The sequence below is a fragment of the Oncorhynchus nerka genome, linkage group LG17 (genome assembly GCF_034236695.1).
Source record: "Oncorhynchus nerka isolate Pitt River linkage group LG17, Oner_Uvic_2.0, whole genome shotgun sequence".
Taxonomy (NCBI): domain Eukaryota; kingdom Metazoa; phylum Chordata; class Actinopteri; order Salmoniformes; family Salmonidae; genus Oncorhynchus; species Oncorhynchus nerka.
In genome coordinates, this window is record NC_088412.1 from 28429581 (window position 1) to 28444727 (window position 15147).

Here is a 15147-nt window from a genome sequence, read left to right on the forward strand (position 1 = left end):
TCACAGTGACAACTACTCTACTGTAATATTACCTTGAGGTGGGGAAAGAGCCGAGGGAGGTAGAGGGAGGTAGAGGGAGGCAGAGGGAGGTAAATGGAGTTAGAGGGAGGCAGATGGAGGTAGAGGGAGGTAGAGGGAGGCAGAGGGAGGCAGAGGGAGGTAGAGGGAGGCAGAGGGAGGTAGAGGGAGGCAGAGGGAGGTAGAGGGAGGTAGAGGGAGGTAGAGGGAGGTAGAGGGAGGTAGAAGGAGGTAGAGGGAGGCAGAGGGAGGGAGTAGAGGGAGGCAGAGGGAGGCAGAGGGAGGCAGAGGGAGGTAGAGGGAGGTAGAGGGAGGCAGAGGGAGGTAGAGGGAGTTAGAGGGAGGCAGAGGGAGGTAGAGGGAGGCAGAGGGAGGCAGAGGGAGGTAGAGGGAGGCAGAGGGAGGTAGAGGGAGGTAGAGGGAGTTAGAGGGAGGCAGAGGGAGGTAGAGGGAGGTAGAGGGAGGTAGAGGGAGGCAGAGGGAGGCAGAGGGAGGTAGAGGGAGGCAGAGGGAGGTAGAGGGAGGTAGCGGGAGGTAGAGGGAGGTAGAGGGAGGCAGAGGGAGGTAGAGGGAGGTAGAGGGAACATGATTGAGTTTGTTTGAGTTGGGCAGGCACATGATCAGATCAGGGAATTACTACACTGTCTGTCTGAGCTCCTCCTGAAATAGACAATGCCTTCTGCAACATAACACCAGCCAGGTACAGTATTGGTAGCTTGGTACTGGGATGTGCTGAGGAAAATGCTTGGTGACATCATCTCACTCAAACAGAATGTGATGTATGTATGGAGAACAGGAGGAGTAAACTCTTAACCTGGTCCTTGATACGCCAATACAACTGCTCCTCCCAGTCCAGCCACTGGTCCCTTTACATGTTGTATTTAATGAATCGAGGTACAGTATAATATTGAGGCAGTGTTATGCTTCGTATACTATAATATGAACAACTGGCAGCAGCAGGTGGGGAGAGTAACAGTATATATGATATACAGTATATAGGATAGTATTCTTACTATCCTATATCGATCAGATCAGGGAGAGTCCCAAGAGAATGTGTGATGAATTGGAAATCAAAAGTTGTGAAGCAACCGTCAGACATGCAAGAATCATCCCAATACTCTGTAGTGTCAACAACATCATCTCAGTCATTTCATGTTGCTTGCATAATCTGAGAGAGAAAAGCAGAATGGAATCAAAGTATCATACTAGCTTCCACAAAACTAATCGGAAACCATCCGCTGCATGGAGCAGTAATTCCAGATGTTTGCCCTCAGAACAGCCTCAATTTGTCAGGGCATGGACACTACAAGGTGATGAAATCGTTCCACAGGGATGCTGGCCCATGTTGAATCCAATACTTCCCACAGTTGTGTCAAGTTGGCTGGGTGTCCTTTGGGTGGTGGGCCCTTCTTGATACACACGGGAATCGGTTGAACGTGAAAAACCCAGCAGCGTTAAAGTTCTTGACACAAACCAGTGCGCCTGGCACCTACTACCATACCCCATTCAAAGGCACTTAAATATTTTGTCTTGCCCATTCAACCTCTGAATGGCACACATACACAATCCATGTCTCAATTGTATCAAGGCTTACAAATAATGGTTTAACCTGTCACCTCCGCTTCATGTATATTGATTGAAGAGGATTTAACAAATTACATCAATAAGGGATCATAGCTTTTAACTGGTTTCACTGGGTCAGTCTAGGAGTCTAGGTCATGGAAACAGCAGCTGTTCCTAATGTTTTGTACACTCAGGGTACTGTATGTCCCAACACACTTAAAATTACTTTCTTAATGGTATCATCATTTCACTATTGTCCTGACGATAATTCACTGATTATTGTTCTCAGTCTGAATGCATCCAATCTGGCATAAAGAGTGCAACTGATAACTCGAAGAATAGTATCAGCTTAAAATGTCTGCCAACAACATCCCAGCTCTGCCAAATCATGCCCATGTGTTTAGGATGTAATTGAGTGTGATTAAATAAGGAGGGTCAGTGGGAAGAGGGTAGTAGTGAGGCAGTGGAGGCAGGTGACTGGGAGATTAAGAGTATAATTGACCTGATCTCACTTTGCAGCCCATTCACTGCACTTAATTACCCTACTCTCTTGGCACAGACACACTCCACTCTATATGCTGTGTGTGTATCATTGTGTAATGCTTCATTCATTTGATTCCTCAAGTACAGTGTGTAATCAATTGAGTTCATAAACACAGAACAGGGAAGCAGCTGTAAAAGGATGTTTGAGTGCGTCCCACAACAAATATCATACAGTTTTAGTAATGACTGGTAAAAATAGGTGTCTAGGGTAAGGAGAGGTACAACAATGTCTGTGTCCCCAATGACGCAAAGGGTTTATTCAATTCAACCAAGCAAAGGCAAAATCAAACCAATGTATCAAAGAATGACATAACCAGGTCAAATAATAGGCCTATTTTCCCCATTCAGAGGACAGGACATGGTTATAGAGAAACAGATGTGACTCACGTTGTAGAGCACGGTGGTCCAGCCCTCCATGGTGATGCACTGGAAGACAGTGAGCACAGCAAACAGGATGTTGTCAAACTGGGTGATGCCGTCGTTGGGGCCGATCCAGGTGTCATGGCAGGTGTACTTGTCAGGGCACTTCCTTACCCCACACGGGAACTCTGACTCAGACTTGTCCACCGTCTCATTCTCTGACAGGGGGACAAGAGAGAATGAACTTCCTCAACTGGTTCATAATGACCATATTGAGTCAGAGTCCATTAAATGCTCCGCAGGCTAGGCTGGAGATTTAACAAAAGGATGCAAACCAGAAATCCATCTCACTAATCGTGTTTTTCCAATGAGAGATGGGATGACTTTATAGAAATGTGAGAAATGACTCGCATCTACCGGAGATGCATGAATACGTACCACAATATGATGATTATAGTGTAATGCATGACTCAATCAATGAAGTGAGCAGCAGTAGCAACTCTCTGTGTAAAAGTCCTTTCCTGAAAGATGATGTTATTATTATGCTATTTGACTTGTGCAATGTGTCATCATAATAAATTGTCTCTGTAAAGCTAATAGTCAGGTAACTAAGGCCCCCTTGTACAGTGAGGTCCCCACATAACCTTTATGATGACATCATCTGAAACATTACACTACAGCTGCACTATTAGAGCTAGAAACACAAGCATTTCACTGCACCAGCGATAATATCTGCAAATCTTTTTACGCAACCAATAAACCTTTGATTTGATTCCAGAACACTCTCCCCTGGCTAGAGTCATGTGACCTGGTCAGCCAATCACAGGCTGTAGCTGGTGGGGATCTCAAACCCCCAACATATTATGTGCTTTAGTTGGACACAGAGGTGCAGAGAGACAGATCACAAGATCTCACCACCTTAACTACACTCATACTGGATATTTCCTGACCAATGACCCAAGCCCAGCTCAGTTAATCCCTAACATTGTGTCACTGAGTCATCATAATGCTTTAGCAAATGTACATTATACTAGGGGCATTGGTAGACACAATGTAAGTAACCCAATTTATGTCGTTCTGAATGCTTCTGCTGATCCTACAGCTATTGTATGCAGCAATCATGTGTCTACTGTATACACCAGATTCATGCTGTTAGCACTGAGGCTGTGTGCCCTAGTAGGAAGTACACTGTGGGCAGCTTTCCCTACACTAACATAAATAACATGAGAACAGCTACTTCTGCTAAGCTTCCCAGTAAAGCAATGAACACCAGCAGGTATCCCAGAAAATTCCTCAAAATAGCCCACATTAACATATGTAGCTTCAGAAACAAGGTTCGTGAAATGAATAACTTGCTAGTAACAGATGACATTCATATTCTGACTATCTTTGAAACTCACTCAGACAATACATTTGATGATACAGCTGTAGCAATACAAGGTTATAACATTTACAGAAAATAAATGCCAGTAGTGGAGGTGTTACTGTTCATATTCAGAACCACATTCCTGTAAAGATTAGCGAGGATATTGTGTTAAATACTGTTGAAGTAATATGGTACAGGTTTATCTGTCTCACCTAAATCCCATTATTGTGGGAGGCGGCTATAGACCACCAAGTATTAACAATCAGTATCTGGATAATATGTGTGAAATACTTGATAATGTATGTGATATCAACAGAGAGGTATATTTTCTGGGTGATTTAAATATCGACTGGCTTTCATCAAGCTGCCCACTCAAGAAAAAGCTTCAAACTCTAACCAGTGCCTGCAACCTGGTTCAGGCTACCAGACAACCAACCATGGTAGTTACAAACAGCACAGAAATGAAATCATCAACATGTATTGATCACATCTTTACTAATGCTGCAGAAATCTGCCTGTAAGCAGTATCCAGATCCATCGGATGTAGTGATCACAATATAGTAGCCATATCTAGGGCCTAATATAGTGTATAAGAGATAATATATGTTTTGTAGTGATTCCTATGTTGTTGATGTAAAGAATATTTGTTGGTCCGTGGTGTGTAATGAGGAGCAACCAGACGCTACATTGACACATTTATGAAATTGCTTATCCAGTTACTAATAAGCATGCACCCATTAAGAAAATGACTGTAAAAACTGTTACATCCCTGTGGATTGATGAGGAATTGAAACATTTTATGATTGAGAGGGGTGAGGCAAAAGGAATGGCAAATAAGTCTGGCTGCACAACCGATTGGCAAACGCACTACAAATTGAGAAATCATGTGAATAAACTGAATAAAAAGAAGAAACTACACTATGAAACAAAGATAAATGACATCAAGTAAAATGACACATAGTAAAAAGCTTTTGAGCGCCTTCAATGAAATTTAGGGAAAAAAGGCCAAATCAGCTCCCTCATCATTCAATCAGATGGCTCATTCAGTACAAAACCGACTGATATGCAAAGTACTTTAAAGATTTTTTTCATTGGCACGATTAGAAAACTTAGGCATGACAAGCCAGCAACAAATGCTGACACTACATATCCAAGTATATCTGACCAAATGATGAAAGACAAGAATTGTAATTTTGAATTCCGTAAAGTGAGTGTGGAAGAGGTGAAAAAAGTATTGTTGTCTATCAGCAATGACAAGCGGGGTCTGGATGGACAATTACTGAGGATAATACCAGAAAATATTGCCACACCTATTTTTTTTTAAATATTTATTTATTTAACCTTTATTTAACTTGTCAAATCAGTTAAGAACCAATTCTTATTTACAATGATGGCCTACCAAAAGGCAAAATGCCTCCTGCGGGGACAGAGGTTGGTGTTAAAAATGTAAAATAAAATATAGGACAAAACACACATCACGACAAGAGAGACACCACAACACTACATAAAAAGAGACCTAAGACAACAACATAGCATGGCAGCAACACATGACAACACAGCATGGTAGCAACACAACATGACAACAACACAAAACATTGTACAAACATTATTGGGCACAGACAACAGCACAAAGGGCAAGAAGGTAGACAACAATACATCACGTAAAGCAGCCACAACTGTCAGTAAGAGTGTCCATGATTGTAACGGCTTTCTAATGGTGAAGGAGAGTCGGACCAAAACGCAGCGTGTCGATTGCGATTCATGTTTTAATAAACAAACGTAACACGAATCTAAACAACACTACAAAACAATAAACGAACCGAAAACCGAAAACAGCCTATACATGTGTCAACTAACATCTAACACAGACATCAAGACACTCAGGACAATCACCCACAATACAACCAAAGAATACGGCTGCCTAAATATGGTTCCCAATCAGAGACAACGATAAACACCTGCCTCTGATTGAGAACCACTCCAGACAGCCATAGACTTTCATAGAAAACCCTACTAAGCTACAATCCCACTAACATACACACCAAAACCCCCAGACAAAACACACCACAATACAAAAACTCCATGCCACACCCTGGCCTGACCCAATACATAAAGATAAACACAAAATACTTAGACCAGGGCGTGACAATGATTGAGTATTTGAATAAAGAGATGGTGATAAAATTGTCCAGTTTGAGTGTTTGTTGCAGCTCGTTCCAGTCGCTAGCTGTAGCAAACTGAAAAGACGAGCGATCCAGGGATGTGGGTGTTTTGGGGACCATTAACAGAATGTGACTGGCAGAACGGGTGTTGTATGTGGAGGATGAGGGCTGCAGTAGATATCTCAGATAGGGGGGAGTGAGGCCTAAGAGGGTTTTTATAAATAAGCATCAACCAGTGGGTCTTGCGACAGGTATACAGAGATGACCAGTTTACAGAGGAGTATAGAGTGCAGTGATGTGTCCTATAAGGAGCATTGGTGGCAAATCTGATGGCCGAATGGTAAAGAACATCTAGCCACTTGAGAGCACCCTTACCTGCCGATCTATAAATTACATCTCCGTAATCTAGCAAGGGTCGGATGGCAATCTGAATCAGGGTTAGTTTGGCAGCTGGAGTCAAAGAGGAGTGATTACGATAGAGGAAACCAAGTCTAGATTTAACCTTAGCCTGTAGCTTTGATATGTGCTCAGCAGAGGATTTGCCATATCTTCAATTTAAGCCTACTAGAAAGTGTGTGCCCTAAGGCCTGGAGGGAAGCTAAAGTCATTCCACTACTGTCAGGATTCACCTAGGGGACATGATTTGGGTCTGTACAAATGTTTGATGTATTAGAATAATTGATTATGCTTATGTTATATTAATAGAATGGGAGGGGTTATAAGACCCCAACCCTCCTTACATGTATAGGGTCCTAACCTACAGATTAACAATATATATATATTCATTATATAGTTTTAGAATTGTTCCACAGTTGTTTGCTCTTTCTCTCTCTTAAAATGTGTGACTGAGACAGAACTCTGCAGGGGAGTGTGGGAGATAAGAGACTATTCAGACATTTCACAATAAATCCACTTTGGGGAGGGGACATTTATTGCCTAGCTTTTAGATAAACACTGAAACTTTATGTTGTATAGCTATGGATGCAGGGTTATGGTCTCAGGAGTAAAAAGGTAATGACGTAGTCAGTGACATCACTAAGGCGGGACTTTGGTTTAATAAAACAACTTGAGACCTTGTGTTTGACGCAGAACTTACTCATCAACATTCGTGCTATGTTCCTGTTTGTCAACTTCTGTCTGCAATTGCATTAATAAAGGTTTTTGAATGATTTAATTAAAGATATTGTCATAATGCTAATTTCACCAATGAGCCAATGATGATTGACAAGGAGGAAAGGAACAAACCTAACACTACCCAAGAATAGTAAAGCCCCCTTTACTGGCTCAAATAGCCGACCAATCAGCCTGTTACCAACCCTTAGAAAAGTTTTGGAAAAAAGAGTGTTTAACCAGATACAATGCTATTTTACAACTATTTTTCAGCACGCTTATAGGGAAGGACATTCAACAAGCACAGCACTTACACAAATTACTGATGATTGGCTGGGAGAAATTGTCTGGCCCAGGAGTGTGAAGGTGAACGGAAAGGCAGTGGAGCAACGAACCGCCCTTGCTGTCTCTGCCCCTCTCTCCACCGGGATTCTCTGCCTCTAACCCTATTACAGGGGCTGAGTCACTGGCTTACTGGTGCTCTTCCATGCCGTCCCTAGGAGGGGTGCTTCACTTGAGTGGGTTGAGTCACTGACGTGATCTTCCTGTCTGGGTTGGCATCCCCCCTTGGGTTGTGCCGTGGAGGAGATCTTTGTGGGCTATACTCGGCCTTGTCTCAGGATGGTAAGTTGGTGGTTGACGATATCCCTCTAGTGGTGTGGGGGCTGTGATTTGGCAAAGTGGGTGGGGTTATATCCTGCCTTTTTGGCCCTGTCCAGGGGTATCATCGGATGGGGCCACAGTGCCTCCTGTCTCAGTCTCCAGTATTTATGCTGCAGTAGTTCATGTGTCGGGGGGCTAGTGTCAGTCTGTTATATCTGGAGTATTTCTCCTGTCTTATCCGGTGTCCCGTGTGAATTTAAGTATGCTCTCTCTAATTCTCTTTTTCTCCCTTTCTTTTTTTCTTTCTCTTGGAGAACCTGAGCCCTAGGACCATGCCTCAGGACTACCTGGCATGATGACTCATTGCTTTCCCCAGTCCACCTGGCCGTGCTGCTGCTCCAGTTTCAACTGTTCTGCCTGCGGCTATGGAACCCTGACCTGTTCCCAGACGTGCTACCTGTCCCAGATCTGCTGCTTTCAACTCTCTAGAGACAGCAGGAGCAATAGAGATACTCTGAATGATTGGCTATGAAAAGCAAACATTTACTCCCGAGGTGCTGACCTGTTGCACCCTCAACAACTACTGTGATTATTATAATTTAACCATGTTGGTCATTTATGAACATTTGAACATCTTGGCCATGTTCTGTTATAATCTCCACCCGGCACAGCCAGAAGAGGAATGGCCACCCCTCATAGCCTGGTTCCTCTAGGTTTCTTCCTAGGTTTTGGCCTTTCTAGGGAGTTTTTCCTAGCCACTGTGCTTCTACACCTGCATTGCTTGCTGTCTGGGGTTTTAGGCTGGTTTTCTGTACAGCACTTTGAGCTATCAGTTGATGTAAGAAGGGCTTTGTAAATACATTTTTGATTTGATGATAACATACGCACTATACACACACGCACACATGGATCTTGTGTTGTAGATACGTGGTAGTGGAGTATGGGCCTGAGGGCTCACACTTAGTGTGTTGTGAATTCTGTAATCAATGTATTGTAATATTTTTAACATTGTATAACTGCCTTCATTTTGCCGGACCACAGGAAGAGTAGCTGCTGCCTTGGCAACAGTTAATGGGGATCCATAATAAATACAAAATACAAATCCTCCACCCTGGACTTCCTAACCGTGTGTTAGTGTGTGGATGACAACACAAGCTCTTTCACCTATTCCATCAATTCACTTCATATTGCTGTCTGTCTGTCTGTCTGTCTGTCTGTCTGTCTGTCTGTCTGTCTGTCTGTCTGTCTGTCTGTCTGTTGTGTGGTAATAAATGTGTGTTTTGTACATCTGTCTCCTACTGGTCATTCACCTTTCTAACCCAAGGGCCCAGGCCGATTGTACCTATATCTAAACTGGCACCGCTAGCGGAGTCCATCGCTAGTTGGTGGCACTCTTTGAGATACAGTTAGATACTGTATTAAATCTAATATCTTTGAAATGCAGTTAAGGAATACTAGAATGCATTATATAACTCTTTAATGTAGCAATCCACTGAAACAGTCTGTCAACATCAGAGGACATTTTGTGATCAAGTCAAGCCATGAGTGATATTGAACAAAAGATGAGTTTATGTATTTATCAGGTGAGGACAATCTGTTTGAAAATGTCATTTGAGAGGACAGCTAATTTCATTATCTTCTCTATCTGTGACAACTCAATGCCTATCATGTGAAAAACTGAAGGAAAATATCCCACAGTAAGGTTGTTATAAGACCACACTACCTGAATAACAAATTATGTTCAGGCGTTAACCCTTTATGTAGATCTTTGTAAATAGAACTGTGTAACCCACTTAACTATAACATGATCCGTGCAGCGAGGCAATAACATCTATGACTTTATAATTCGTCTAGGTATTGAGCTGCTATATTGTGGGGTTTAATTACATAGGCAGTCATTGTGGCTGTGATTACACTTACAGGTGCAGCCAAGCATGGTATTGTGTGTTTCAGGTCTGTTGCGTAACACAGTTGGGTCGTTCCAAGAAAAGAGTGCCTTTTGCATATTTTAAGTAGAAATTGTGCACCAATATTGAATTTTAAAAGTATGTTATGTAAATTGAACTGTCACGTTCTGACCTTAGTTCTTTTGTTATGTCTTTGTTTTAGTATGGTCAGGGCGTGAGTTGTGTGGGTTGTCTATGTTCTTTTTTCTATGATTTGGGATTTCTGTGTTTGGCCTGGTATGGTTCTCAATTAGAGGCAGCTGTCAATCGTTGTCCGTGATTGAGAACCATACTTAGGTAGCCTGGTTTCACTTTTGAGTTGTGGGTGCTTGTTTTTCGTGTTAGTGTTTGTGCCACACGGGACTGTTTCGTTTGTTTCAGTGTTTCACGTTATTATTTTGTAGTTTAGTGCTCTTGTTAATAAAGTAACGTTATGGACACTTCCACGCTGCAAATTTGTCCAATCTCTCTTACTCCTCGTCAGAAGAAGAGGACGAGCGTTACATGAAATGCCCTTTAATATAGATCACATGGAGAATTATTAAATCAGTTATACAGCATTAAAATCCCTTTTTTATGAATAAAGGCTTATTAAAGTGCAAAATTCAGCATTATGACATGTCCCTCTGTCAACCCTGTGCCACTTCTAGGAAGATTTTAACCCACTTAAGTTCCACCATCATTGTAAAGCCCTAGCTATTTTGTTGCATAGTGAAAGTCATTTCTGAAGATTATTATTTATTTCATGTCAACCCTGTTATGTGAACTCAATTATCTTTTTAATATCGTGACTCTATTCCTTAAAAAAAGAAAATCTAAAGAAACATTGAACATCTACTAGTCAAATCATAGCGTTAAAGCAGGTGAACTGGTTCTACTCTTTCTGGCCAATTTCTGGTGTTTTGTGGTGGAAAACGGAGTGGGTGGAGCACAACACGTCAACCCTGTTACCCATAGACAGGCTAGAAATGTTTTAACAATTTCATATTTTGTTGTGAAGCTTGCATTCAATTGCCACTCCCTGTTGCGTACTACAAGCTTCCATTCCCCCTGTCATAAGGGGATTTCTGGCTGATTTAAGAAGAAATCGTCAACCCTGTTACAGTCAACACTGTTACAGTCAACACTGTTACTTTATTTGTCACTTAATAGGCAATTACTAAAGTCATTTTTATATTTACCCTCTTGAGATGGGGAAAACAAGTTTTTTTAATGAAGTTGAACATGTGCTCTTCATGACAGAATGTTTATGACAGAAGTTACACTTCCCAAAACAAGGCACCGATTTGGTGGAACGACCCAGCTATTATCAGCCGGACCAGCATTCAGTCCACTGAGCGGGCGGGTGGGAGGAAACAACAGTGAACCATTACAGGACGTTTGTATAGCCTATCATTACAGCTGAGGGAAGCCTCGCAGAAAATAATCATCTGCTCATTGTCGCAGTATAAGCCTGCTGAGAAATGATCAGCTTGAAGAATGTTTATGATGATGTACCCGAAATGTTTACATATAACAGAGTTAATGATCACCTCAGCACGATATAAATATAGGTGTTAAAAAGATTCAATGAAGCTAGGTGTTTAATTATGCAAGCATAGGCTATATGCAAAGTAAAGGTATAAAAAAACACAACAGATTCAGCCTCATATAAAGTGACACCGACTGCTACAGAAGCATCCCAAATTGATATGCAGAACATTGAGTGCCCTGGATTACTGTAGACGTAAGGGGATCTCGCTAAAGCCCACTCTCTGTCTGAGTGTGTCCCAAATGGTCCCTATATATTCCCTGGTCAAAATGTGGTGCACTACAAAGGGAATAGGGTGGCCATTTGGGACGCATATTCTGTCTTACCTAGGATATTGGGCATGGGCAGACAGGTGCTGTGGAGCTTCCCGCTGTAGAACTCCAGGCCGATGATGGCAAACATGAGAATGGCGAAGAAGAGCAGCAGGCCAATCTGGAGCAGCGGCACCATGGCTTTCATGATAGATTTCAGGACTATCTGCAGGCCTGGTCACACACAGAGAGATAGAGAGACAACCGTCATGTGTCGTCAGTGCCAACAATGAGTCACAGCTCCAAACAATTATGGATGGGAAGTGTGGGAACCACTTAGAGCAGATAGTGTCAGCACTCTCACTTTGGATAATACAACACTTCCACGAAGACATTGTTGCCCGTCCTCATTTTGGGAGTGGGTTTCAGTTTGACTCAGTTGTGGTCTGCCAACAAAATAACTCATTAGGAATTAACTTTACAGACTCCAAAATGAGGTTGGACAGATGTACTGCAAACGCCAGAAGAACAAGTAAAGATACCTATATACTGTACAGAATTCCAAATATATACTGTATATATAGACAGAGCAGATCCATGGACATCCAGCCAGTATATGTGATCTGGTGGCGGAGGCTACTCACTAGGGATTCCAGAGACCAGTTTGAGGGGTCTGAGTACACGGACGGCCCTCAGGGTCCGCAGGTCCACTGGGATGTTCATGTGAGCTCCCGCTGTGGCCAGAATCCTGCATATATATACACACACACACACACACACACACACACACACACACACACACACACACACACATAATTATTAGATCAGTTATACAGCATTAATATCCCATTAATATTTCAAAGAGAATGTAATATGTGAATCATTATCTGAGTCTGAATCAGGTATTGCATGATACAAAGAAATGCATGATACATTAGATCCAGGACCCATCATGACTGAACCTATCCCATAGTGTGGGGGGGGGGTACTTGTAGATAAAGTACTTGTAGTATTCATCATATCAGTTTCCCAAATAAACATGACACTTCATCGATTGTCTCTAATTAAACTCAGGCAAAGCTAGGCCAATTGTGCACCACCCTATGGGACTCCCGATCACAGCCAGATGTGATACAGCCTGGATTTGAACTATGGACTGTAGTCTATTTCATTGAGATGTAGTGTCTTAGGATATTAGGCTATTGGCTTCTATAACTTACAAATGTATGAATGAGTAATACTTGAATCTTTAAAAAAATGAAATAGCATTGGTCAAGATTCAAGATACATGATTGACAGATCAATATTTCAGTGAAATGGTCCATTGGTGTAATTCTGCTCCTACTCTGTTTAAAGCTAACACTCGGCAGCTATCCTAGCACTTCATCTCTGGGTCTTATCATCTGAGTCATCTGTCACATGTGTTCAGCTAACCACATTAGTTATATTTTCTCATCAGACTGGAGTACAATGAGACCAGCCATTAAAGATGTGACCCACTCAAAAGGTTCAGGAGCAGCAGGGAGGGGAAGGGGCTTCTAGGGTTCAAGCAACCTGGTTTCACTGGTACACCAGGCAGCGAATGCAGGAGAAAACAAGTCCTATTTTTGTCTGCACTGCGTAGGAGGAAGGCACTGACAAATTCTATTTAGGAAATGAAGACTGCAGCTAGTACGAGGAAGAGAGAGAGACAAGGTTCCTGTCTGTGTAAGTGGGCGTTCCCTCTCTCACATGAGCATATACGTTTCCGCTCACATGGGAAAGCATCCCCCCCCCCCCCCCGCATGCTCAGAAAAAAAATAGCCTGTTAGATGTCTTTCTCTACCCCCTGGATACATGGTGCAGTCCACAGGCTCCAAGTAAATATCAGCTAGTACCTGGAACAGATGTGAAGCAGCTCATTATAAAATGCAAATGTTATCCTTTCTTTGATGTGCCTCCTAATAGGAGGCAACTTATTGGAGATACAGTGCAGCAGGTACAATAGACATAAAGGAGGCTGGTGCGTCCTGGCCCCTCCTCTCCTCCTTCATCGCTCCTTCTCTCCTCTACGTTATAGTGGCACTATGCTGTGCACACTTGGGGGGGAGCAGAGCCTCCGCCCACTATTGTCACCTCACCCCCTTTCTCTCTTACACACTTCCAGTGAGATCCACTCCACACCATAATAGGAGATCTAGACAACCCACGGTCACCCCTCCCTCTGCTTTTTGACCTGGTTCATTTCTGCCCTTCCCCTCTCTTTGTCCAGATCTGACAGCACGGCAGTGTTGTAGAATAGATGATGCAGCTGCAGTAGATATGACGTGATAAAACATAGAAGTGATCCCTTTTTTCAACCATTGTTAGGCCTAAATCTCCATTTTGTAATGTCCTGTTAAATGTGTTACACAGACATAATACAGATTATGTTGAATATGGCACAGATCCAATTATGGTCTGAAAAGAAGAGCTACAGCCATATTTTGGTGAGGATTAGCCACATCTAGGATGTCAGGACACCGGGGTGTCAGCCATTTTAATTAAGACTAAGACTATTACTAAGACTATTAAAATAGCACATCCATACAGAGATGATATTATTCCATCTGGGATGAGCTGAGAACAGACAGAGCCTCCTCCCCTTCACCAAATCATTACCAAATCTGGGCTGCTCTTTCGTTGTTATGGAGACGGGGGGGTCTAGGAGCTAAAAATGTCATCCCCATTTAGTCTGCTGATGGACGTCCTGCTCAGGCAGACACCCTTGTGATTTGTGAGAAGCCAGCCAGGTGAGCTGTATTCTAGTCTGGTCTATATTAGTGGACAGAGAGAGTGGCCACTGGGCAGGTGCACGTGCAGGCGAGGTACATGAGCTTGATGAGACAAAGTTACAGCCTTCCAGTCCCATTCAACAGAAGGCATTATCAAATAAAGAGCAAATCTATGTGGGTGGTGCACATTTCTACAATTGAGTATTCCATTCAGCAAATAAAGTTTACACAACAAAATTCAGAGGCAACAGCGTTAGTTTTTTAAAACGTTGTCACAGCCTGGGAGCATAATGTGGCATGTTAAAACCCTGTGAGGAGTAAGGACACTGTGGGAGGCTTTAGAAGGAATGGAGGCTCTTTCTTTGTGCTAGAAAGCAGAGCAGTGTGGGAGTACCTCAGCAACACAAAGCCTGGGTAAGGACAAATCCACTGTCAGTTTCACTGCATGCCAGGGAACATCTACTGTCACTGACTTTACAACATCATGCCAGAAAACAAAAGCTGTTCACTTTGGCACTCAGCTGCAAATTCACACTCATTACTGATCCTATACGTCTCCATGTCTGATAATTATCTGCTGGTGTCAACAATGTGACACAACTGTAAATCCATAAACAAGTAACTGCCATAACACTTCACATGACAGTGACATAAAGTACAGATGTAGGATCTTAAAGGGATACATTGGGATTTTGGCAATTAGGCCCTTTATCTACTTTCCCAGAGTCAGATGAACTTGTGGATACCATTTGTATTTTTCTGTGTGCAGTTTGAAGGAAGTTGCTAACTAGCGCTACTAGCAATAGGGTATCTATAGGTATCTGCAGATACCTATAGACTTTCAGTCATTGCACTAACACGAGTTAGCATTAGCTTGCGAAACTACCTCTAACTTCCTTCATACTGGACACAGAGACATAAAGATGGTATCCACAAATTAA

General features: G+C 42.6%; 1 protein-coding gene across 1 annotated transcript in view; it reads right to left on the reverse strand.

Annotated features, from left to right (window-relative positions):
• Positions 1–15147, reverse strand: part of LOC115145081 (voltage-dependent R-type calcium channel subunit alpha-1E-like) — a 153467-nt gene that overhangs the window by 61892 nt on the left and 76428 nt on the right. The window contains 3 exon segments of the mRNA XM_065002794.1: positions 2512–2702; positions 11529–11687; positions 12098–12201. Of these exon segments, the coding sequence (XP_064858866.1) occupies positions 2512–2702; positions 11529–11687; positions 12098–12201 (454 nt within the window).